The 23,716-nt window shown below is 46.7% G+C and overlaps 1 protein-coding gene across 10 annotated transcripts in view; it reads right to left on the bottom strand.

Moving 5' to 3' along the window:
* The window catches only part of LOC142580170 (proton-coupled zinc antiporter SLC30A1-like), a 203,967-nt gene that overhangs the window by 28,765 nt on the left and 151,486 nt on the right, over positions 1–23,716 (bottom strand). For all 10 annotated transcript variants that reach the window (XM_075691040.1, XM_075691034.1, XM_075691035.1 and 7 more), the window contains one exon: positions 23,257–23,537. In XM_075691040.1, the coding sequence (XP_075547155.1) occupies positions 23,257–23,537 (281 nt within the window). The remainder of the gene's footprint in view (positions 1–23,256; positions 23,538–23,716) is intronic.

Below are 23,716 nucleotides of genomic sequence, written 5' to 3'. Positions count from 1 at the left end.
GACCATTGTTTTTAATAGTTGTTTCCACGAAGTTCTTCAGGACGTGTTCGTCATCTTTCGAAAGTCTGTCTTCGTTAGTCAGTCCCAGATGTTCTATTTCCCAGGAAGACATCAGTTGCTGGGAAACATTGGCTTCCGTTCGGCATATGTTGAAGTTCCTTCTGGTTAGGTGGACTTCCGGTATCTCGATGAAGTGTCCATCCTATGATAGTTTCGATGGCGGTCAAGGAGTCGTCCAGTCGATGAATTCTTCCGCTGACAAGCTGCCAGTAATAGTCGGCACCTATAAGGATGCTTATTCCAGGCTCAGGCGAGATCTGAACTGCGTTGACGTCAGCCAAACGTAAGTTCTTGCTTTTCAACTTTGCAAGTACATTTGTATCTGTCAATGCTGACAAGTCATTGCATATTTCGGGATCTTCTATCGCCTCTACTTCTAGTGAGTTTGAGTCGTACTGGATATGCAGCGTGACTCGTACTCTTCTATAATACTTCCGCGGTGCTGAAACGTTTCCAAATCCCGAGAGTGTGAGCTGCTCTTCGGCTAACACAGTGGCTTTTAGCTCCCTAGACAATTCTTTTGTGATGAAGCTGCGCTGGCTGCCACCATCAATCAACATTCTTACAAAGCATCTGCTTCAAGTGCCCACAGCCCAAACTTGGGCGGTCTGCAGAAGAATTGTGCACTTTATCGAGTCTGTTGACGAGCTGGAAACAGTTGTCTGCGTTTCCGTATTCTTCTGCTTCCATTTTGGGTCACACATCGTGGTGATATGTCGCCCCCTGCATTTTGCACAGCTTAATCTCTTCCAGTTTCGGCATTCCTTAGCTTTGTGAAATTGTCAAGCGCAGCGGAAACAACACCCTAATTTGCGTAGTTTGTCTTTCTTTTCGTCTAATGTTAGTTCCGTTGTGCAGACATCCACCGAGTGATTTTTGTCTCCACATAATATACAACAATCTGGAGTCAGTTTCACGGTTAGCATAGATACAGAACCTTGGAAATGCTCATTAGATTGTCGTTTTGCTGTTGAGGCTTGTTCCCTCTTGTCAGAAGTCATCATTATAGTCTGTTCCCGGCTTCTTACTTCAAGAGTTAAGAAGTCTAGAAGAACAGACATTTCATTTAGCCTGTCACTAGTAACGCCTGTATTTGTCGAAGACAAGATGCGCTGATTATAATGGAGTACCATTTCTTGCGGAAGATTTTGTATTACAGCAGTTTTCAGAAGCACTCCATATTCTTTTTCTTCGACGCAAGTCTGCACTTCTTCATGCAACCTTTGAAGCCCTTCGAAATCTTCGCAAGAACGAACTTTCCGTAGGTTTAGAAGGCGACGCATGTGGTCATTAACAATCAGTGACTTCTGACCGAATCTTTCTTTGAGAAGTTCTAGAGCTGTGCTATAGCTCTCGTTAGTTGTCGACAGGCCGCTGATGACACCTTCCGCTTTACCAATCAAGTAGCTCCGAAGATATTTCAATTTGTCTACGTCTGTGATATATCGGTTCTGGTGAACAGTAGACTCAAATTGATCCCAAAATTCTGGCCATTTAATGGGGTCACCATGAAACTTCGGCACATCGAGCTTCGGTAGCTTAATGTGCGCGCGTGCTTGACGAAAGTCATCGTGAGATTCGCGCGTAGTCGTTGTTTGCTGATCGGATAAAATGCGTTCAGCGCGGGATTTCACGAGGACGATAGAGTCTTGATACTGTCCGACGCTTTGAAGCTCATCCTCTAGGTTATCATCGGTAACCTGCTCTTCTACATGGTTATCAAGGTCCGTAAGCATAGTTTCCTTTATCTTCAATAGGTTAAGATGGTCGGTCAGCTCACCATATGGCGTTGGTTCCGTCTGCATAAGAGTTGTCATGTCGTTGATGATCCTGGTGACCGCCGCTCGCACGGTAGCACGCTTCCGTCGTAGTCTTTCCATGTCGTCACGTCTGGAATGGTAGGCCTCGTGATGACGTGGATCGTTCTTAGATTGTCGCAGCGTCGTCGCGTTGATCGCGTCGGTCGGTCGTCCTCTTCAGGTAGCTCGCTTCATCGTCAGGGGTCTTCAACTGTAGATCCGATACCCTGGTCACGGCACCATATGTTGAAAACCAGGAAGCGGAGCTGAAGTAGAGAACGTCTTCTTTTATTCGACGCTTGTAAAAACAACTAAAAAAATGCTGGCGCACGCTCAGCTCCACGCTCATTTCTCACTTCTTCTTTTTCTCTTCTTTTTTCGGAGCATAATATTCAACAGTTATCAGCAAACAGGCGCATCTGAATTGAGTTTTTAATGGAAAACTGGATGTCGTTAATGTACATCAAGAACAAAAGTGGTGCCAGAACTGATCTTTGAAGTACTCCGGAGTAGACATCAAGTGGTTGCGAAAGATTATTATCAATTGAAACACTCTGCTTACGATTGGCTAGAAAACTGTTGATCCAGGATATTATTTTATTACTAATACCGAAAGCCGATAATTTGTGAGTAAATCCTGGTGCGGAACTACGTCAAATGCTTTAGAAAAGTCTAAAAAAACTGCATCTAATTGGCCATCATTATTAAGTATGTTAGCTATGTCATGAGTCAACTCTGCTAGTTGGGTTATAGTTGACAGGCTTGATCGGAAACCATGTTGTTGTTTATATAGAAATTCATTTGTTTCTAGGTGTTATTATGGCCTTGAATATTACGTGTTTTCTTATTTTGCAGCATGAGTTTGTTAATGAACTGGGCGGTAGTTATTTTAATTTAATTTCGAGCCCGATTTATGTATTGGAATTATCGCAGCCTTGCGCCAATCGTCTGGTAGCACTGATGTTTGAAGAGAAAGAGTGAATATTTTAAATAGATACTTTGATTTCCAGCTTGCGCATCGACTTAAGAATGAGTTAGAAATCTGAACGGGGCCGGTAGATTTTTTAAGATCGAGTTATGCAATAGACAGTATGCCCTCCTCACGTACAGTTAATTCTTCCATTGGTATTTTGACATCGTAAGGTGTTGAAGCTGCATTTGTAGCATGTTTCGTAAAAACTGTCTGAAAGAAGTTACTCATCTCTTTAGCAATGTGTTCAGGGTCCTGAATAACATGATCCGAGATTTTGATTTGCATTATTTTTTCTCGTTCATCTGACAAATATCGCCAGAATTTGTGAGGGTCACGCGCCATAAATGAAGGTAATGTAGTGTCAAAGAAACGGGCTTTTGCTTCCAATACTTTTTGCTTGAATGTACCGATAGATCGTCTAACGTGCACTTGGTTCCTCTTTTCCGCCGTCGTTTTATTTTTATTTTTAGTTGGATTATTTCACGTGTTATCCACGGGTATTCTCAGTTAACGCATTTCTTTTTATTTGGAATGAAGGTGTTTTCGGAGTACTTAACAATATTTCTAAAACCCGTCCAGAGTTATTGTACATTTGTTAGTTCATTGAATGAATGAAACTGGAATTCTAGGAAACCTAGTACAGCAGGATCATTTGCGTGTGTGTAAACCTTAAAGTATGTAGGTTGTGGTTTCTTGTATGTTCGTGTTGTTGAAATGGGACAGGTTAGAATAAGCACTTTGTGGTCTGAAATACCATTGTCGATGGACACGGAAGATCCTTCTAATGTACTACTTATAAAAACTAAGTCAAGTAAAGATGATGATGTTGAAGTGATATTGGTCTTATCAGTTACCATTTGGCTCAGTGAAAACGTAAATGCCATGTCTAGCAGACAATCCAATGTTAAGACAATCCAGCAGCTGATTTGTTTCTTTCTTCGTGCATGACGCTGCTAGTAGGCTACGTTTTTCGTTTGTGTGAGTGGTGTGGCGTGATGGCATGGTGGTGCTTGCTCTGTGTGCTGTGTCAAGGTAGTCGTGATCCAATGCGGCATACGGGAAGATCGCGTCAAGTGTCTAATGGCGCCGACAGTGCCCACGCAGACTGCACTGGGGAATGCCGGCAAACAGCTGCCAGGAGACCTAGGATTTGTCGCCTTCCGATGAGCTCCCTACTGACGGCGAAACTGTTCTGCCGAGACCTGCGCAGTGGTTGCATTGTGATTCCGGACACCGTCTCATTTGACAGTTTCACAGGTGCTGAAACTGCTGTACTGACATGCGCAGAACTCAATGACGGTGAGATCAATCGTCAGGTTTCTGCTGCACCGCCAGAGGATGACTCCGAGTCGGAAGATGATGCACCATGTGCTACACTGCCATCATAGGCGGAGCGTGTACAAGCAGCGACTGTGCTTTCAGCTGCCTATAGTGACCGTATGACCTTCTCCGACATTCAGGCTTATCTGATTGCGTGTAAACGGAACAGCGTGCAACGGCGCATTCACAATTTCTTCAAGCCTACTGCTGAGCCCGAATAAGTGCGTGGAAATGAAGGATTTCTTTTTTTTCTTAATCTGCTTTTTCGGACACCTGCTGATTCGGACATTTTCGCAGTCCCCGTGAGGACCGAATAAATGGTCGGCGACTGTAAACATATATACCAACCCAAGATACTTTTTTCTCACTTTACGGTCACCCTAGAAAAATTACCGTAAATTTTTTTCAATATAGGAACCTCAGAAGAATTGGAATCTGCAATAAAAAAAATCGACCCTGGGCGGTCGCATATGGCGAGAAAAATCGACCCTGAAAGGGTTACAGATGTTTGGCCAGATTTAGCACATGAGAAGTCACAGCTGTTTCCTGTACAAGCGGCACTTCTCAATCCAAACAATGCAATATGTGCACCCTACATAGGCAATCTTTAAACAACAGCAGCAACCAAGACACGGCAAAATATGACAGGCTGCTTAACTTTCCACTACTTCAACGTGTTTTTATCACTGGCTTTACTGAACAATAAAATATAACAAAAACATAGATGCTTCATCACCTGTGCGGGTTGCATATGAAGTCTGATGCATCTGTCGTGGTCCTCGAAGCTGACAAGGGCAGAGGTATTGTAATAATGAACCGCAAGGACTATGATATAAAAATGCAACTGCTTTTGGATGATTCTCTGCACTTTCAGAAGATGCAGCACGACCTCACTTCCATTTGCGAAAGGCAGTTGGTTGACTATTTGCGCAGGTTAAAACGAAAGGAAGGGTCGACCAGATGCTATAGCATCGACTCTTTTCATCTGATGGAGCGATGCCGAGAGTGTATGGGTTGCCAGAAGTTCACAAAGATGGCTAACCCCTACACCCTATTGTTTCTTTTGTTGGGTCGCCAACATACAACTTGTCTAAGCTTTTGGTTGAAACTTTGAAGCCTCTTGCGGAAGGGAGCGCTTTCACGGTCAAGAATTCTAAAGAATTCTAAAGAGCAGCAGCTTGGGATGAGGATGTCATGGTATCTTACAATGATGTGTCCTTGTTCACGAATTTGCCCATAGCGTTGGCTACGGATATTATTGAGAAACGCCTGCAGGATGACTGTATGTTAAAAAGCCGCACTTCTTTGACTAACAACATCATGATTCTGCTTAGGTTCTGCTTGAAGCAAACATATTTCACGTTTGCCGGAACCATATATTACCAGATAGAAGGTGTCCCGATGGGCAGTCCTGTTCCTGCAATCGTGGCTGATCTGTTAATGCAACACATGGAAACGGCTGTGATGACGTCCTTGCCCTTCCTTTTCAAAATGTACTGTCGCTATGAAAAAAAAAAACCCTGCATGCCATGCATGAGGTGCTTAATGCCGTCCACCATGCCATTCAATTTACATGCGAGACAGAGAATAGTGGCAGCCTAGCCTTTCTAGATGTGCTGGTATGTTGGAGTGAAGCAGGTTCAGTGGAGACAGCCATGTATCGCAAATCTTGCGATAGCGGGTGTGTGCCGAGTTTTGACTCTCACCACCTTACAGAACACAAACATGCTATGGTATGTACGCTCCTGTCTCGTTGTGATGCACTGTCATCAACGCAAACTTGCGGGAGCAAGAATTAACTAATGTTGCCACTCTTTTGCATAAACGGAGTTAGCCCCAGTGCTTTGTCAATGATACGCGATGCCGCATGCAGAGACCCCGCAAGAGCAAGGCCGAAAGGCCGGCTTCCTTTGTGTGCATTCTGTATGTCCGTGGTGTATCAGACGCAGTGCGCAGGGCTTTACGGACTTTGGGTGTTTGAACTGTGTTCAAACCCTCATACACATTGGCAAATGTGTTCCCGAAGCCAAAGGACCGCACACCTCCGGACGAACGAAGTGGTGTCGTCTACAAGGTTGATTGCTTGGACTGTGGTGCCAGCTACATTGGCGAGATGGGGTGGCGATGTTGCACTCGACTCGAGGAACACTTAAGGGACGCTACGAAAGCCACCCATGCCACACGTGCAAAGGCGGAACTGGTGGATCATTGTTTAACAAAAGGACACATGTTCGATTTTGATAATGTAGCCACGTTTGCACGGGAACACCAATGGGGTCCAAGAAAATTTATGGAATCATGGTTTATCCATCACAATCAATCTGCATGCAATTCTAACCGTGGCCCCTTGCCGGATGTTTACGGCAGTATCATACATAAATAGGATGTATTTTCTCATTTGTTGCCATTTGCGTACTGACGATGCCACCCACATAGGTGGCAAAACGTCTATGTTTTTGCTATATTTTATTGTCGAGTAAAGCCAGTGATAACAACACGTTGAAGTATGAGTTCCCCTGGCTTTTGGAACATTTTTTCACAACTTTCCACTCTAAGAGTTGACCTGCTTTAATGATAACTCAAACATTGTACCCTGCACTGGGGTGCAAATTATGCGATGTGTACATTCCATTAGCATTGCTTGCAGTGGGTAGCATCTTTTCATTACAGTTTAAAGGGGCCCTGAAACCCTTTCTATCGAAGTTGAGAGATGAATTGGAAGTTGAACTACGCTATTTTATAAATGCGTTGCAGCAAGAAAGTACTTCAATGCGTTCAGCATAAGCGGAGTTATTGGCCATCAAAGATCATTTCTGATCCCCTTCATGGTGCTGCCGCTCCTTCTTTCAATGCCTTGCACTGTGAAGGCTACAGCGGAGCACGGGGCGCCTACAAGGCTCCGCCTATTAAACGTCACCGTGGCATTGCAGTTCAAGTGTGATGTTGCATGTTCGCATACACAACACTATTGCTGCCTACGACACCAAATACTGTGGTCTTCAGCGAGCTGCACTGCACTCAGCCACCGGTGTCATCACGGCACCCCACGGTGGCCACGGTATCTATGCTATGTAGCAGACCACAGCTACACGTGACTGCAATGCGTATCCGCATCATTTTCTTTGTGAACGGAAGGGCTTGAGTGCATGCGGTACAGACTGGCTTTGTCCTGCCCCAGCTTGGCCGATGGACAGTAGCCACATCCAACTTGCACATTTTTAAGCACTATCAAATGCTCAATATGAAGTGAAGTCTGCCAGGCATCTAACAAGGAGCAGCCAGGAGAGAGCGCGTGCCGGCAAGCATGCATGTGTTCTAACCTCAAATGGTTCTGAACCACTCCTCGGGCTTGGTGAAAAAAACCCAGTCTACAGATGGCATACGCTACTGTGAACATTTTAGCCAAGTTTTGCAGTCATGCGCAAGGCGTGGCACCCCTTTCAATGGAAGCCTGCTCCTCATTCTTTTCTGGAAGCTTTATTTTGATATATAGCAGATTCCCACATGAGGCTCTGTTGGCGAATACCTGACATCAATTAAGAAGGGTGTTTGGATCAATGTGCTTCTACTTACTGTTAACTGTGTATATTTATTGATGCAGTTTAATAAACAGGCTGAATTAAGCAAAATCTGTTTTCAAGTTTCTATAATAATTACATAGTTCCAGAAGACACTGACTGTCGTCTGCTCACATGCGGCCGCTCGTGTAGGAATTAAACTTTGTCCACCCTGCTTATCGGTGTCGTAGCTGTCGGTTCTTGCAACATGTTCACATTAAAGGTGGGCATAGCAAGAAGCTTATGTTGGCGAACATCAATCACAGCAACATCTACATAAATTTTTCTACCACATTCTAGCTTAAATTTATTAGCTGTATTATAAGCCCTAAGAAATATCATAAGACACCAACAAACAAAGACACCAAAGGACAACATTGGGGGAATTACTTGTACTTAAATGGAAATAAAAGTGGATGAAAAAACAAATGGCTGCAGGTGGGATACGAACCCACGTCTTCACATTACGCATGTGATGCTCTTGCCAACTGAGCTACTGAGGTGCCGTTTTCCCATCCACCATCTGGGGTATTATAGGCCCCTTAGCTTACTCCCAGTATTATATAAAATATTTACCAAAATAACCTCCAATAGAATAAGGGCAAAACTGGACTTCAGTCAACCAAGGGAACAGGCTGGCTTCAGGAAGGGCTACTCTACAATGGATCACATCCATGTCATTAATCAGGTTATTGAGAAATCCACAGAGTACAATAAGCCTCTCCATATGGCTTTCATGGATTACAAAAAAGCATTTGATTCAGTAGAGATGCCAGTAGTCATAGAGGCACTGTGTAATCAAAAAGTACAAACCACTTACGTAAATACCCTGGAAAATATCTACAGAGATTCCACAGCCACCTTAATTCTACACAAGTAGGAAGATACCTATAAAGAAAGGGTTCAGACAGGGAGACACAATCTCCCCAATTCTATTCACTGCGCACTTGGCAGAAGTATTCAGGCTATTAAACTGGGAAGGCTTAGGAGTAAGGATCGACGGCGAATATCTCGGCAACCTTCAGTTTGCCGATGACATTGTTCTATTCAGCAACACTGCAGACGAGTTACAACAAATGATTGAGGACCTTAACAGAGAGAGTGCAAGAGTGGGATGGAAGATTATTATGCAGAAGACAAAGATTTATTTATTTATTTATACACATACCTCACAGACTCCAACTGGAGTACTGCGTGAGGGGGTAAGAGAAACAACATGTAGCGAAAACAGGAGAACATAGCTAACAACAAATCAAACAATTGAAAAAAAAATTGAATAGACAGATGCTGATTAACATCAAGCAAATGAAGAATAAGAACACTCTGGACTATCAGAAACGCGCATGGCTCATCGAACTCCTGGCAAAAAACTGCAAACGCATGTATATTTATAAGCTGCTTGCAAGGAGCGAGAATGACGACAGTCAAGCCACATGGTACAAATGAAACGTGTGGGCATAACTACGGAATCAATTTTTTTAATGTTTCTCTAAATGAGTCCAGATTATTAATTTCAACAATGTGGCTTGGAAGATCGTTCCAAGCTGCTATTGCCATAATGATGAATTCATAATGATGAATAGCCAGGTAAAGGAACAAGAATTTAGGATCGCCAGTCAGCCGCTAGAGTCTGTGAAGGTGTACGTTTTTTAACTAGGTCACAGGGAACCCTGACCATGAGAAGGAAATTCACAGAAGAATAAAAATGGGTTGCATTGCATATGACAGACATCGTGAGCTCCTAACTGGAAGCTTACTGTTATCATTGAAAAGGAAGGTATACAATCAGTGCATTTTACTGGTGCTGACATATGGGGCAGAGACTTGCAGACTGACAAAGAATATTGAGAACAAGTTAAGGACCGCGCAAAGGGCAATGGAAAGAAGAATGCAAGGCATAGCTTTAAGAGACAGAGAGAGAGAGCAGTTTGGATCAGAGAGCAAATGGGTATAGACAATATTCTAATTGACATTAAGAGAAAAAATGGTGCTGGGCAGGTCATGTAATGTGCAGATTTGATAATCGTTGGACCATTAGGGTGACAGAAGGGTACCAAGAGAAGGGAAGCGCAGTAGAGGACGGCAGAAGACTAGGTGGTGCGATGAAATTAGGAAATTTGTGGCTGCTGGTTGGAATCGGTGTAGGACAGGGGTAATTGGAGATCGCAGGGAGAGGCCTTTGTCCTGAAGTGGACATAAAATAGGCCGCCGCCGTCATCGTCGTCGATGATGATGATGATCTGGGGTATTCACTACTCTGAGAACTAACACCCTGGGAGTGTTCGTAAGCGCCACCACTCACAAACCTTGGCAGCGGATATAGAACATCCTTTTTGCCGCAGGCGTTTTTGCGCATATAACCTGCCACCGCATGTAATCCGCACCCACAATTACAACAGCCTGGAAAGAAAAAAAAAATATCCCCACGCATAAGCTGCGGAAGTAACCGCATATAGCACTGCTCAAATCTTTGCAAAAACAGTCTCCGTTTGGGGATGCACACGACTCGTGTACGTCCTATCTTTGGCCAGCGGCTCTGTTCCCCCATTCTTCGGCAATGCTGAAAAAGCTTGATTCACATGCCGGACATTATTGCAGACGAATCAGTCACATGATATCTGACATGAATTGGATCACTTCGCAGCTAGCATTCGCATGACAGTGGATGACAGCGCATATGGAGAAGCCCTTGAATTGGCAATGGTGACAGAGCAAATGAGACCAAGCTGAAAATCCCAGCAGTGACTTGACTCACCCTGTATCGCGAAGCACTTCATGCAGACTGAGGCAGCGCTGTGGGAACGGTGACATACGAGTTTGGCGGCGCTGCATGCGCTATTCGCTAAGTACTAAACACAAAATTGCGACCCGTGAAGCGGAGGAGAGTGGGCGGCTGTGAAGGAGGGGAGAAGGGAGCTTCAACACGCAGGGGTGGGGAGGAGGTGCAGTTTTCTAGGCAATAACTTTGAATGGCAGAGAATCTTGCCTTAAGGTGTGGCTTCACTAAAGCACACACCACTCTGCCGTGAAGCCACACGTCATGGTGAAATTCACATATAATGTGCACTTCACTGTTAAAATTTTGGAATTTCGGCATGGGTTACATGCGAAAAAATACGGTATCTCCGTTGTTGCGCAGAATTTGGATTCTGTAGTCGGATACAACTTTAGAAGAAAGGGGAGGACCCGCCCAGATGACCGAAGTGCGACAGCTGATTGCCTCCGTGGCTAAAATAGTCCCGCTTGAAAAATCGTGCTCCTGAAATGCATAATTCTCGGCATAAATAAATACTTTTGTATTTTGATGACTGGTTTAGTAGAGCTCTCACGTGCTACAGCACATGGCGGATAGCAATAGAAAAATAACCCTGTGCCTTCTACAACGCTGCCCATTGTCTGCTCTTTAGCTTCATTGTAAGTGAAAGTAGAAAGAGCAGCTCTGCATGGCTTTTGCGCTTGTTCACATGTACACAGCATATCTGCTACTCATTTTCCAAGCATAAAATGAATAAGTTGCTATTGAAAAATTACTTATGTAAAACAATGGTGAATAAAACATGCATTGAATGAATAAAAAGAAATTGAAACATGAATAAAACAATGCATTTATCGCAACCATTACAAACCTGGGGCGAGAATACGGTCAAGGCAGGAAGGTACAGAAATGCTTCATTCATTGTTTTAAATAAATACTCTTCGTTTTAAATAGCACAAATTTTATATTTTTGTGTTTTCACAAATTTTTTCCTTTTCATTTTTTTTTTTGCAAGCCTGCAATCTCGCCAGTTTGTGAAAGCCATTGTGTGCGAGTTTTCCGCCGTGAAGCCCAGCGAGCTGACTTTGGACTTTGTTGCCGAACAAACCTTGTGTCGCCTCGATGTCCACACCACCAAGGAGCCTCGACAAGAAGAACAAGAGTGGCCATATCGTGAATAGCGATTCACGCAACATGATTCTCCACTGCTACAGGTATAAGCGTAACAGGGAGCCTGAATGCAGCGTAGAAGCCATGACCAAGTTTGTCGCCGAGATGCTCGGTGTCAGCGAAAGCACAGTGTTCAAGGTGAAGAGGGAGGTCAAGGCGTCGCATATTTCGGGTGGCAAACTGTCGATGCCCTCGCAAAAGCACCCACGAAATGCGGAGAAAAGAAGACACAGGACGAAGTATGACAGCTTCACGTTGTGCGTGCTGAGGTCATGTGTGCACAATTTCTTTCACCGCAACGAGATACTGACGGTCCAGAAGATAACTAACGAGTTCTCGAAGCGTAGGGATCTCCCATCACTGAAGCGGTGTACTGTGCGTCGCCTGCTTGTCGAGATCAGATTCAAGCACGAGAAGAGGAGCCGCAATTAGCTGCTTATCGGCCAGGATGACATCGCTGAATGGCGGAATCACTACCTTTGTGACGTGGAGGGCTACCGGGTGGAAGGCTGAAATATTTTTTCCTGGAGGAGACATGGGTGACAGCGGGACACACTCGGTCGAACGTGTGGACAGAAACCCTACTGCCGAAGCATGGACGCCCGTACGCTCAAGCAAATGGCCTGTCGACTGGTCTGAAACAACCTACTGGAAAAGGCTAGTGCCTGATTGTGATGCACATTTTTAATTGCAACATATCACGAGAATCGCAAAGCAGCGCGGAGCTGTGTTGTGGGAAAGCATATAGAGAGCTGGTAACACACCTTATGCATGACTGTGTCACAGCACGCATTCTACAGCTTGCGCGTGCAGTGAGCAGTGGTGGACAGCAATCTATCGAAGGTGTTACACAACACTCGAACACCGCCACTAGACGCTTGGCTATTTCTGCTCACAATGATCGTTCACAAAAGTTGGCGGCAACAAATCTTTGCGTCGAAGGCTTCTTCTGCAAATATTTTCTTTTGAGACACTTGTAGGTTTGTTTCATGCACGCACAGTTTTCTGATTTCTCCTGAGAATGATTTTGCTCCATCACTTCACCCTGACCGACGATAAATGCAGCGACACAGTACACGAATATACCCGCCAACAGCAGGCACCAGCCTTTGGCAAACTTTTCTCATCTTAACTTCACTCGGCAGCGAAATAAAACAACATGGAACAAACACGCAGGAAGTGTGTTCATAGCGGTTGCCGCGGGATCCTGTTTTCAGGCAAAGCGTAGCACAGCGTAGCACAGCGTCAGCGATGCTCGCTGCAATGTTCCTTCGCCAGATCACAGCTCAGAATAAATGCAGGCGGCACAAATGCCGTATCGTAAGCTCACAGTAATATTTCCAGCATGATAGACCATCACAAACAGTTCTGGAATTCACTCTGATGAGGGGCTGAAGCACACAGGTGACGCGACTTGGCCCAGTTCGAAGCGCGGGCGGCCATCTTCTCCGTCGGCGGGGTTACTGGCCGTCCGGCTCATGACGTCAGTTCAGAGTGCGCGCCCATTGGTGAATGCGTCATTTGCATCTGCCTCGGAGGAGTAAACGCCCCCTTTTTTCTAAAGTTGTATCTGACTATAGATGGTAACAGCTTACAGGAACATAAACAACAATGTGCTGGTAAATGCAATATGGCATTATTCTCGATAGAAAGCTTATGTTCCTGTGCTCAATCATTGGTACAATGACCTGTCCGTCCGACAGAGACCTTTGCACATGCAAGCAGAATTTTGAATACGACGCAAACGGCGCACGTAACAGAAGGCCTGGCATGTTGCTTCCCACAATGGGGTTTCCTTGGTGGCCAAGAAATGCATGGCACAAAATTCTGCGTATATGTGGAAAGGTCTACATCGGACAGACAGGTCATTGTATCGATGATTGAGCACACGAACATGAACTGTCTATTGAGAATAATGCCATACTGAATTTACCGATGCATTGTTGGTTCTGTTCCTGTAAGCCATTACTATTTAGCATCCAAATCTTGGGCAAGAGTAGAGATACGCTTGCACAAAAGCTAAAGGAAGCATACCATATCTGGGATATAGAGAAGGCATGTATAAGTGACACCTCCATATTGTGGTGTAGCAAACAAATGTTTCAGAAAGACTGCTATGATTTGTTTTGTTTATTTCATATCACGCTTTTCAAGATGACACAATATATTTGACTTCTTATGCAGAGTGCGGCCTGTGGACCTGCCTTGTGTCAATATATCTAATAAAATTCAGTTGCGAGTTAGCTCCTGTCCCTTGTCTGACTCGCTGTCCCATCTAAAGTTTGCACTTATTATTCTATGCAAATTAGGGAGGTTTCACTGTATCTGGAAACACCTGTCCATCTGTGCGACTTGCCTGCCTATGCACCAAATCCACCCTGCTGCCCAGCCACTGATGTCCCCTTCAAACACACACCCCAAGCTCCATCGAGGGAACACCTCCTAAAAGAGTTGTGAGTTCTCTCACATAAACCAAGTACACACTGGCAGGAAAGACTGTAGTGGCTGGAAAAGTATACTGTGCAGCAGAAGAGTCCGAATGCAATGATTGGGAGGCAGCATCACTGTCAAGAGCATGAAAATCAAATTAGCTTTTAACAGTGGGGTTCCATAAATGCACAGTAGATTGTGGGTAGAGCTCTATGTATTTGGATTAATCTGATAACCTCCAGAAAGCACTAACCAAGTGCTCTAATATTTCCTTATTGGTAGACACCTGGGTAAGTATTACAACAACATTCATTTGGGCTAGATGGTGCATACTTGAACTAGGAAGGAACAACGGCAACTAAGACGAGAGTGCTCGTCTTAGTTGGCGCTGTTCCTTCCTAGTTCAAGTATCACATCATCATCATCAGCCTGGTTACGTCCACTGCAGGGCAAAGGTCTTTCCCATACTTCTCCAACTACCCCGGTCATGTACTAATTGTGGCCATGTCGTCCCTGCAAACTTCTTAATCTCATCCGCCCACCTAACTTTCTGCTGGCCCCTGCTACGCTTCCCTTCCTTTGGAATCCAGTCTGTAACCCTTAATGACCATCGGTTATCTTCCCTCCTCATTACATGTCCTGCTCATGCCCCCCCCCCCCCATTTCTTTTTCTTGATTTCAACTAAGATGTCATTACCTCGCGTTTGCTCCCTCACCCAATCTGCCCTTTTCTTATCCCTTAACGTTACACCCATCATTCTTCTTCCCATGGCTCGTTGCGTCGTCCTCAATTTAAGTAGAACCCTTTTTGTAAGCCTCCAGGTTTCTGCCCCGTAGGTGAGTACTGGTAAGACACAGCTGTTATACCCTTTTCTCTTGAGGGATAATGGCAACCTGCTGTTCATGATCTGAGAATGCCTGCCAAACGCACCCCAGCCCATTCTTGTTCTTCTGATTATTTCAGTCTCATGATCTGAATCCGCAGTCACTACCTGCCCTAACTAGATGTATTCCCTTACCACTTCCAGTGCCTCGCTACCTATCGTAAATTGCTGTTCTCTTCCGAGACTGTTAAACATTACTTTAGTTTTCTGCAGGTTAATTTTTAGACCCACCCTTCTGCTTTGCCTCTCCAGGTCAGTGAGCATGCATTGCAATTGGTCCCCTGAGTTACTAAGCAAGGCAATATCATCAGCGAATCGCAAGTTACTAAGGTATTCTCCATTAACTCTTATCCCCAATTCTTCCCAATCCAGGTCTCTGAATACCTCCTGTAAACACGCTGTGAATAGCATTGGAGAGATCGTATCTCCCTGTCTGACGCCTTTCTTTATTGGGATTTTGTTGCTTTCTTTATGGAGGACTACGGTGGCTGTGGAGCCGCTATAGATATTGACGCGAGTGTTCTATGCAGACGACGACAACGATGGGAGCACTAACAGCACTAACAGACCTAGTGGGTCAGAGTGAGATTGGTTGATGACGAAGAAGACGTGTCTCTGCTCTGTTTGTTTTTGAACAGAGTGTCCTGCTGTTCGTGAAGAACGTCTCCCTGTGTTCTGTCCGTGTTGTATCGCGACACTGGTGGAGGTGCGGGGTACTGACTGCGGCTGATGCGTCGGAGTCCTTCTGGGAGTCGCTCGTCTAGCCCGGACGCACTGTCGCCAGTTACGACACCCGTGCATCGATTTAGTCGTCGACTGCTAGGCCTTGCCCCGGAGTTCTCCGCTCTTCAACCACCTCTCTCCAGGAGGTGCACACATCTCGCAATGACCGAAAACAGTCCAACACAAGCACCCCAAAGCAGTCGGCTTCCCAGTCCACAACAGGTAACCGTTCTGCATCCGCTGGTTCCCGATCGCTATCGTGGAGCAGTCTTCGAAGACATTGAAGACTTGCTGGACAGTATGAACGCGTCGCACAGATTAATCAGTGGACTGAGCAGCAAAAGCTCTTCCACGTCTATTTCGCCCTTGACGCCGGTGGCCATACTTGGTTCGAGAACCGCGAAGGTAGCCTCACGAGCTGGCATGACTTTTGGCAGATCACCAATACTTTTGCGAGTGCCGACTGACGCGACCGCGCCCAGCAAATGATGGAGCTACGCTTGCAACAACCTAATGAGTCGGTCACAATGTTCGCCGAGGACATGGCCCGCCTCTTTCGTAGAGCCGACCCGAACATGACCGAAGATGGGAAGTTGCGCTACCTCATGCGAGGTGTAAAAGAGCAGTTATTCGCGGGGCTGGTGCGCAATCCGCCAGTCACTGTTACTGAGTTTATCAAAGAGGCTACGGCTATTGAGCGGGCCCTTCATCAAAGATGCAGGCAATACGATCGACTTTCCACCAGCACTACCATCAATGCCGCCGCAGTGACTACCGAGTATCAGAACTCCTTGCGTGAGTTGGTCAGAGAGCTCATCAGAGAGGAAATTCAAGATCCTGGCACTGACACTAGATAGATCCGTCGCGTCAATCGCCGAAGTGGTGCGTGATGAAATCCGGCAGGCGTTCCCGGTAACTGATCATCAAGACCACCAGCGAGCCCTGAGTTACGCAGCCGCTGTCCGATGTCCACCACCGGTTGCAACCACATCACCGTACCAACAGCCTCCGACAGCCGCTCCTTGGTCGTCGCCGCAAGAGGAGGCTTCGAGGCGCACAGCCGTTATGCCGCTTCAGTCATACCGCCAGCCGTCGTTCGCCGCGTCTTGGTCACCGCCGCAAAACGACGCTACGGGACGGCCGCAACTTCGGAGAACCGACGTATGGCGCACTGTCGATAGGCGCCCACTCTGTTTTCACTGTGGAGGCGCCGGCCATATTTCGCGTCATTGCTGGCATCGTGACACATCATTTCGACCTATTTGTCTGTGGTACTATGGTCGACGGGCAAATGACGACGCCATGCTACGCCGCGATGACGCTGCTTTTCAGGGACCCCCAATAGCGCACCCGGGTGATGAATCTATGCCCAATGATCAGTACGATTTCGGCCGTCGATCGCGCTCTCCAACTTCTCCACATCAGATGGCTTCATCTACTGGACGTACTTTTGCGGAGCTCCGAGGACGAAGGTCGCCCAGCCCCCGTCGGGGAAACTGAAGGCGGCGACCTCTGGGGGCAAGGTTGCAGGCCCGCCGCAAGACACTAAAGAGCCCCCAACATTCTCGCTGCAGAATGACGTGAAGCCGATAAGCACTGAAGAAATTGTGAGCGCCGACATTGATGTTTTCGTGGATAGGCAACCGGTGACAGCGTTAGTCGACACTGGTGCCGACTTCTCTATAATGAGTCAGGAACTCGTCCTCCGCCTGAAGAAAGTAAAGACGCCATGGACGGGACCTCACATAAGGATGGCAGGCGGCCAATTACTGATGCCTACTGGAAGATGTACTGCTAGAGTTAACATTGGGGACTCTTCTTTCGTGACCGCTTTCATCGTCCTTCCTGTATGCTGCAAAGATTTGATTATTGGAATGGACTTCCTAAAAGGATATGGCGCCGTAATTAACATCCCGGACCACATGATGACATTTTTCAAGAGCTCCGGTTCAGTCTATTGCTTATCGCCACAACACAACTGCTTTCATCTAACAGAAGACGACGCCGTCATCCCCCCTCGATCGTGTGCCCTTATTTCAGTAGCATGCGACATACCATTTCGTTGTGAAAGAGTTGCGGACCAAATAACCTCGTTGTTGTTTACTCACGGTATCTTGGTCGCACGAGGAATTGTGAATGTCACCGACGGGCGCACAAACCTGTTGCTAACAAATTTTAGCACAGAGCGACGGCACCTCCCCAAGGGCACGGCTGTGGCTTATTTTGACGGCGTTGCAGATATTCGTGGCTGCTGTCCACTACTCGAAGAAGCACCTACGCGAGACCCAGCTCCTGTACTTGACGTTAGTACTGCTTTGTCGCAGCACGAACGAGAGCGGCTTCTTATGCTATTGACCAAGTTCAATGACTGTTTTGCGTCGACGTCCAGCGTTGGTCGGACGCCTCTGACAAAGCACCATATAATTACAGAGGATACGGTAAGACCAATTCACCAAAATCCATATCGTGTGGCACCTAGAGAACGTGAAGCCATACAACAACAAGTGACACAAATGCTTGAAGATGACGTGATCCAACCACCAAAGATGGCAGCTTGGTTTCTGTGTGGACTACCGAAAGCTAAATAATGTGACAAAGAAAGACGTATACCCGCTTCCCCGTATAGATGATTCACTCGACAGTTTTCGACAGGCACGATACTTCTATTCAATGGACTTAAAAAGCGGATATTGGCAAATCGAAGTAGACTCGAGAGACCGTGAAAAAAACTGCTTTCATGATGCCAGATGGCCTATACGAATTTAAAGACTTGCCTTTCGGTTTGTGCTCTGCCCCTGCTACGTTCCAACGCCTCATGGATACTGTACTTTCGGGTCTGAAGTGGAAAACCTGCTTAGCGTATCTCGACGACGTCATCATGTTCTCCGCAACGTTTGAAGAACACCTCGAACGGCTTGAAGCGGTTCTGCAGTCCATACAGTCCGCCGGCCTCACCCTGAAGCCGCAGGAGTGCCACTTTGGCTTCGAGGAACTGCAGTTTCTCGGTCACGTCGTCAGCCACGCGGGTGTACGGCCGGATCCTGAAAAAATTGCAGCCACAGCACAGTTTCCCGTACCATCCGATAAAAAGGCTGTCAGGCGCTTCCTCGGCCTCTGTGCCTATTACCGAAGGTTTATTGCAGACTTTGCGAGCATTGCATCGCCGTTAACTCGCCTGACGAGAGACGACGTTGCTTTTGTATGGGGTGACGAAGAGCAAGGTGCATTCAACGACTTGCGGCAACGTCTCCAGACACCTCCAGTGCTTGCTCACTTTGATGAGACCGCTCCTACATTGCTTCAGACTGATGCCAGCAATGTTGGCTTGGGAGCTGTTCTTGTGCAGTGGCAAGAGGACACAGAAAGAGTGCTTGCCTATGCAAGTAGAACACTCTCACGTACAGAGGCTAATTACTCCACAACTGAGAAAGAATGCCTCGCCGTGGTATGGGCGGTTATGAAATTTCGCCCATATTTGTATGGCCGCCACTTCACTGTTATCAGCAACCACCATTCACTACGTTGGTTGACAAACCTTAAAGATCCTTCTGGACGACTGGCGCGTTGGAGCCTAAGGCTGTAAGAGTTTGACATGACTGTCACGTACAGGTCGGGGAAACGACATACAGATGCTGACTGCTTGTCTCGATCGCCGATAGAGTCACCTGCTCCGCCCGAAGAAAAAGAATCAGCATTTCTTTGTGTTATGGATACATCTGCCACTTATGGATACATCTGCCACCGCGCAACAACAACGGGATGACCCTGAGTTGCTTGAACTAATCAATTACTTGGAGGGAAGATCTGCGAAACCACCTAGAGTTTTCACAAGACGACTTTTGTCGTTTTGTTTACGGGCCAAGGTCCTTTACAAAAAAAACTTTTCTTCGACCGGGTCCCCCTATTTGCTTGTCATTCCTGCAGCTCTTCGTACAGAAGTACTTCAAGCTTGCCACAACGAAGTGACTTCTGGTCACTTAGGCTACAGGCGAACATTGGCCATAGTGCAGCAAAAGTACTACTGGCCGAGACTTACCATTGTCGTGAAACATCACGTTTGCACTTGTCTCGACTGCCAGAGGCGCAAGTCGCCTCCGACGAAACCAGCCGGCCTCCTGCAACCCGTCCAGGTCCCTCGAAGAACATTTGATCAAATCGGAATGGATATTTTGGGCCCACTTCCTACTTCTACTGCAGGCAATCGCTTTGTTATCGTCGCAACCGACTATCTCACACGTTACACTGAAACAAAGGCAATCCAGAGCAGCACAGCAGCCGAGGTAGCGCGCTTTTTCATTGAGCATGTGCTGTTGCGACACGGTGCGCCAACCGTCATAATAACCGACAGAGGAACTGCATTTACGGCTGCACTTTTAGATCACGTCTTGCTGCTAAGTGGAACGGCCCATCGAAAGTCCACCGCCTACCATCCACAAACCAATGGGTTAACAGAGCGCTTAAACAAAACAATTGAAGACATGCTTTCCATGTACGTGGATGTTGATCATAAAAATTGGGATGACATCCTACCTTACATCACCTTTGCATATCACACGGCGAAAGAAGAGACGACGCGCATGACTCCGTTCACAGTTGTTCACGGACGGGATGTACGAACGATGCTGGATGCGATGCTCCCACACGACTTTGACGACACTGATACGGAAGCCGATGTATTTACGCAACGCGCATAAGAAGCTCGGCGGCTCGCGCGCTTGCAGATCTGCTAGCAGCAAGACTACGACGCAGGCCGCTACGATCTTCACCGTAGAATAGTTACCTATGAAGTCGGCGACAGAGTGTGGGTTTGGACACCGATACGGAAACGAGGCCTCTCCGAGAAACTGTTAAGGCGATACTTCGGACCATATCGGGTATTGCAGCGCCTCAGTGATGTCACCTACGAGGTCGTTCCCAATAATCCCAACTGTACGCGGCGCCGCACACACCATCCTGAACTTGTGCATGTTGTGCGCATGAAGTCGTATGTGAGCAAATGACTATGCTAGCGGCCTTTACATTCCGCAAGTGACATTTCTTGTCTAGAATCGGGACGATGCTCTCGTAGGGAGGGACAAATGACGTGTGTATTCTATGCAGATGACGACGACGATGGGAGCACTAACGGACTCCGCCTAGTGGGTCAGAGTGAGATTAGTTGATGACGAAGAAGACGTGTCTCTGCTCTGTTTGTTTTTGAACAGAATACTGTTCCAAAACAAACAGAGCAGAGACAACGCGATACAACGCGGACAGAACACAGGGAGACGTTCTACTCCCTGTGTTCTGTCCGCGTTGTATCGCGACAATATCTTTCAGCATTTTTACATACCGTATTTACACGATTGTAAGTCGACTCGAATGTAAGTCGACCCCCCCCATATCGCTTGACCGAAGAAAAAAAAAAAAACCCGAGGGTGCATTCGATAACGAAAATTTATTAGTAGCTGACATGGTCACTGGACTACTCGTCTTCACTAGTGCTGCCATCGTCATCGTTGCTGCGGTCCCACAGCGCGTCGTGGTCCAGCGAAATTTCAAATTTGGCAAACGACCGCACCAGGACATCTTGCAGAACAGCAGCCCACGCCAAATGCACCCAACCACACGCAGCCGTCAGGGAGGCTCTTTTGACAGGTCCGGTTGGCGTAATTTCGCAGTCTTCTGCCGCCAGCCACTCGTACTCACGGCGGAGCAGAACCTTAAAATTAAGGCGAAGGTCCGGGCTTGTTTCATGACCACGTCACACTTCACTGGCAGGGACCGATCACGCATTTCAGCGACGCTGCCGCAAGCTTAGCCTACAGCTCCAGAAAGCGTCCAGGCTTTGGCACGTGGGAAATTTCTCACTTGCCGCCACAGGGTGAAAATTTCGCTTCGCTGCAGTCGCCACTCTCGCACCACCCGTTTAGAAACATCGAAATTGCGGCCCGCAGCGCAGTGATTTGTTTCTTCGGCGTAAAGGATGGCAGCCCTCTTGAACGCTGCTGTGAACGAGTGCCGAAAGATTAGTGGGCCTGCAGCACTCATGACGACTGGGGAAGCATAGAAGTAGCACGTAGCCGGCAGTCAAGTGGAGCGCGTCAAAAAGGTGGTCAAACCAATGCCAATGCCTTTAAGGCCTTTAAACAGAGAAAGAGAAACCCGTGAACGGTGTCTGCTCTTCCATGAACTACTGATACTCCCCGCAAGCGCCGCCGTTCTAAGGGTGCCGCCGCAAATGGGAACAGCGGCGCTTCCATCAACTATCGACACCCCCCATGAGTATTGCATGCACTGTAAGACTCAAAAATGTTGAAAACCCCTTCCGAAAAGCAAACAAACACGCGGGATAGCGAAAAGATACGGGCAGGACCATAGAGCAAACATAAAATTGTAACTACGTTGTAGCTCTCGTTGGTATCGCTTTTTTTTGGCGGGGCCATGTTTTGGTTTCGATTGTAAGTCGACCCCCCAACTTCAGACTTTCAAATTTTAAAAAAGGGGTCGACTTACAATCGTGTAAATACGGTACGGCTCATCTACACCCTGATTCCGTAATGCCTCTATGACTGCTGAGGTTTCGACTGAATCAAACGCTTTCTCGTAATCAATGAAAGCTATATATAAGGGTTGGCTATATTCTGCACATTTCTCTATCACCTGACTGATAGTGTGAATATGGTCTATCGTTGAGTAGCCTTTACAGAATCCTACCTGGTCCTTTGGTTGACAGAAGTCTAAGGTGTCCCTGATTCTATTTGCAATTACCTTAGTAAATACTTTGTAGGCAACGGACAGTAAGCTGATCGGTCTATAATTTTTCAAGTCTTTGGCGTCCCCTTTCTTATGGATTAGGATTATGTTAGCGTTTTTCCAAGATTCCGGTACGCTTGAGGTAATGAGGCATTGCGTATACAGGGTGGCCAGTTTTTCTAGAACAATCTGCCCACCATCTTTCAACAAATCTGCTGTTACCTAATCCTCCCCAGCTGCCTTTCCCCTTTGCATAGCTCCCAAGGCCTTGTATACTTCCTTCCGGCGTTACTAGAGGGATTTCAAATTCCTCTAGACTATTCTCTCTTCCATTATCGTCGTGGGTGCCACTGGTACTGCATAAATCTCTATAGAACTCCTCAGCCACTTGAACTATCTCATCCATATCAGTAATGATATTGCCGGCTTTGTCTCTTAACACATACATCTGATTCTTGCCAATTCCTAGTTTCTTCACTGCTTTTAGGCTTCCTCCGTTCCTGAGAGCATGTTCAATTCTATCCACATTATACTTCCTTATGGCAGCTGTCTTACACTTCTTGATTAACTTCAAAAGTTCTGCCAGTTCTATTCTAGCTGAAGGGCTAGAGGCTTTCATACATTGGCGTTTCTTGATCAGAGCTTTCGTCTCCTGTGATAGGTTACTGGTATCCTGTCTAACGGAGTTACCACCGACTTCTATTGCACACTCCTTAATGTATCACAAGCTATTGTTTAATTTTAGATGACCTAAGCAACACTCAATACCATTGTCAACTTGTACAATACTTGGTGAGCAAGAGGCTAGAGCCAATTTGGTGCTTCAAACTCCTCGACTTGGCTCACCCACCTGCTGCCCCTCGAGCTGGACAAACTCGGGCTGTATGGTGGTGGAGTGGATGCCTTCGTTGTGGAAGAACTCCTTGACGCGCTCGGCGATGTGCATGTAGTCCTGCAGGTTCTTGCATCGGATGTGGGCCGAGGCGATGATGCGCTCGCCTGCCAGCTGCCACACGTGGAACTCATGCACGGCCAGTACCCCTTCCACCTCCTGCAGGAGCTTCTTCTGCAGGGAGTCAATCTGGATGTGCGTCGGCACAGTCTGCAGCAGGATTAGTGCCGAGTCCACCACTGCAACAACAACCGTATAACCATAACTGTGTAGAAAGAAAAAGCACTGATGCAGTGTCTTCACAATACACACGAGTTGACACACTACCCTGGTGCATCTAGAGGTGGCAACATTGTCACTGCATTAGTATGGACAGGCCGGCACATGTAAAGTACATGGCAGTGTTTTGCTGTTAGCT

The sequence above is a fragment of the Dermacentor variabilis genome, chromosome 4 (genome assembly GCF_050947875.1).
Source record: "Dermacentor variabilis isolate Ectoservices chromosome 4, ASM5094787v1, whole genome shotgun sequence".
In the NCBI taxonomy this organism is placed as follows: Eukaryota; Metazoa; Arthropoda; class Arachnida; order Ixodida; family Ixodidae; genus Dermacentor; species Dermacentor variabilis.
Note: the sequence above shows the minus strand (reverse complement) of the source record. Positions and strands in the feature narration are given on the sequence as shown.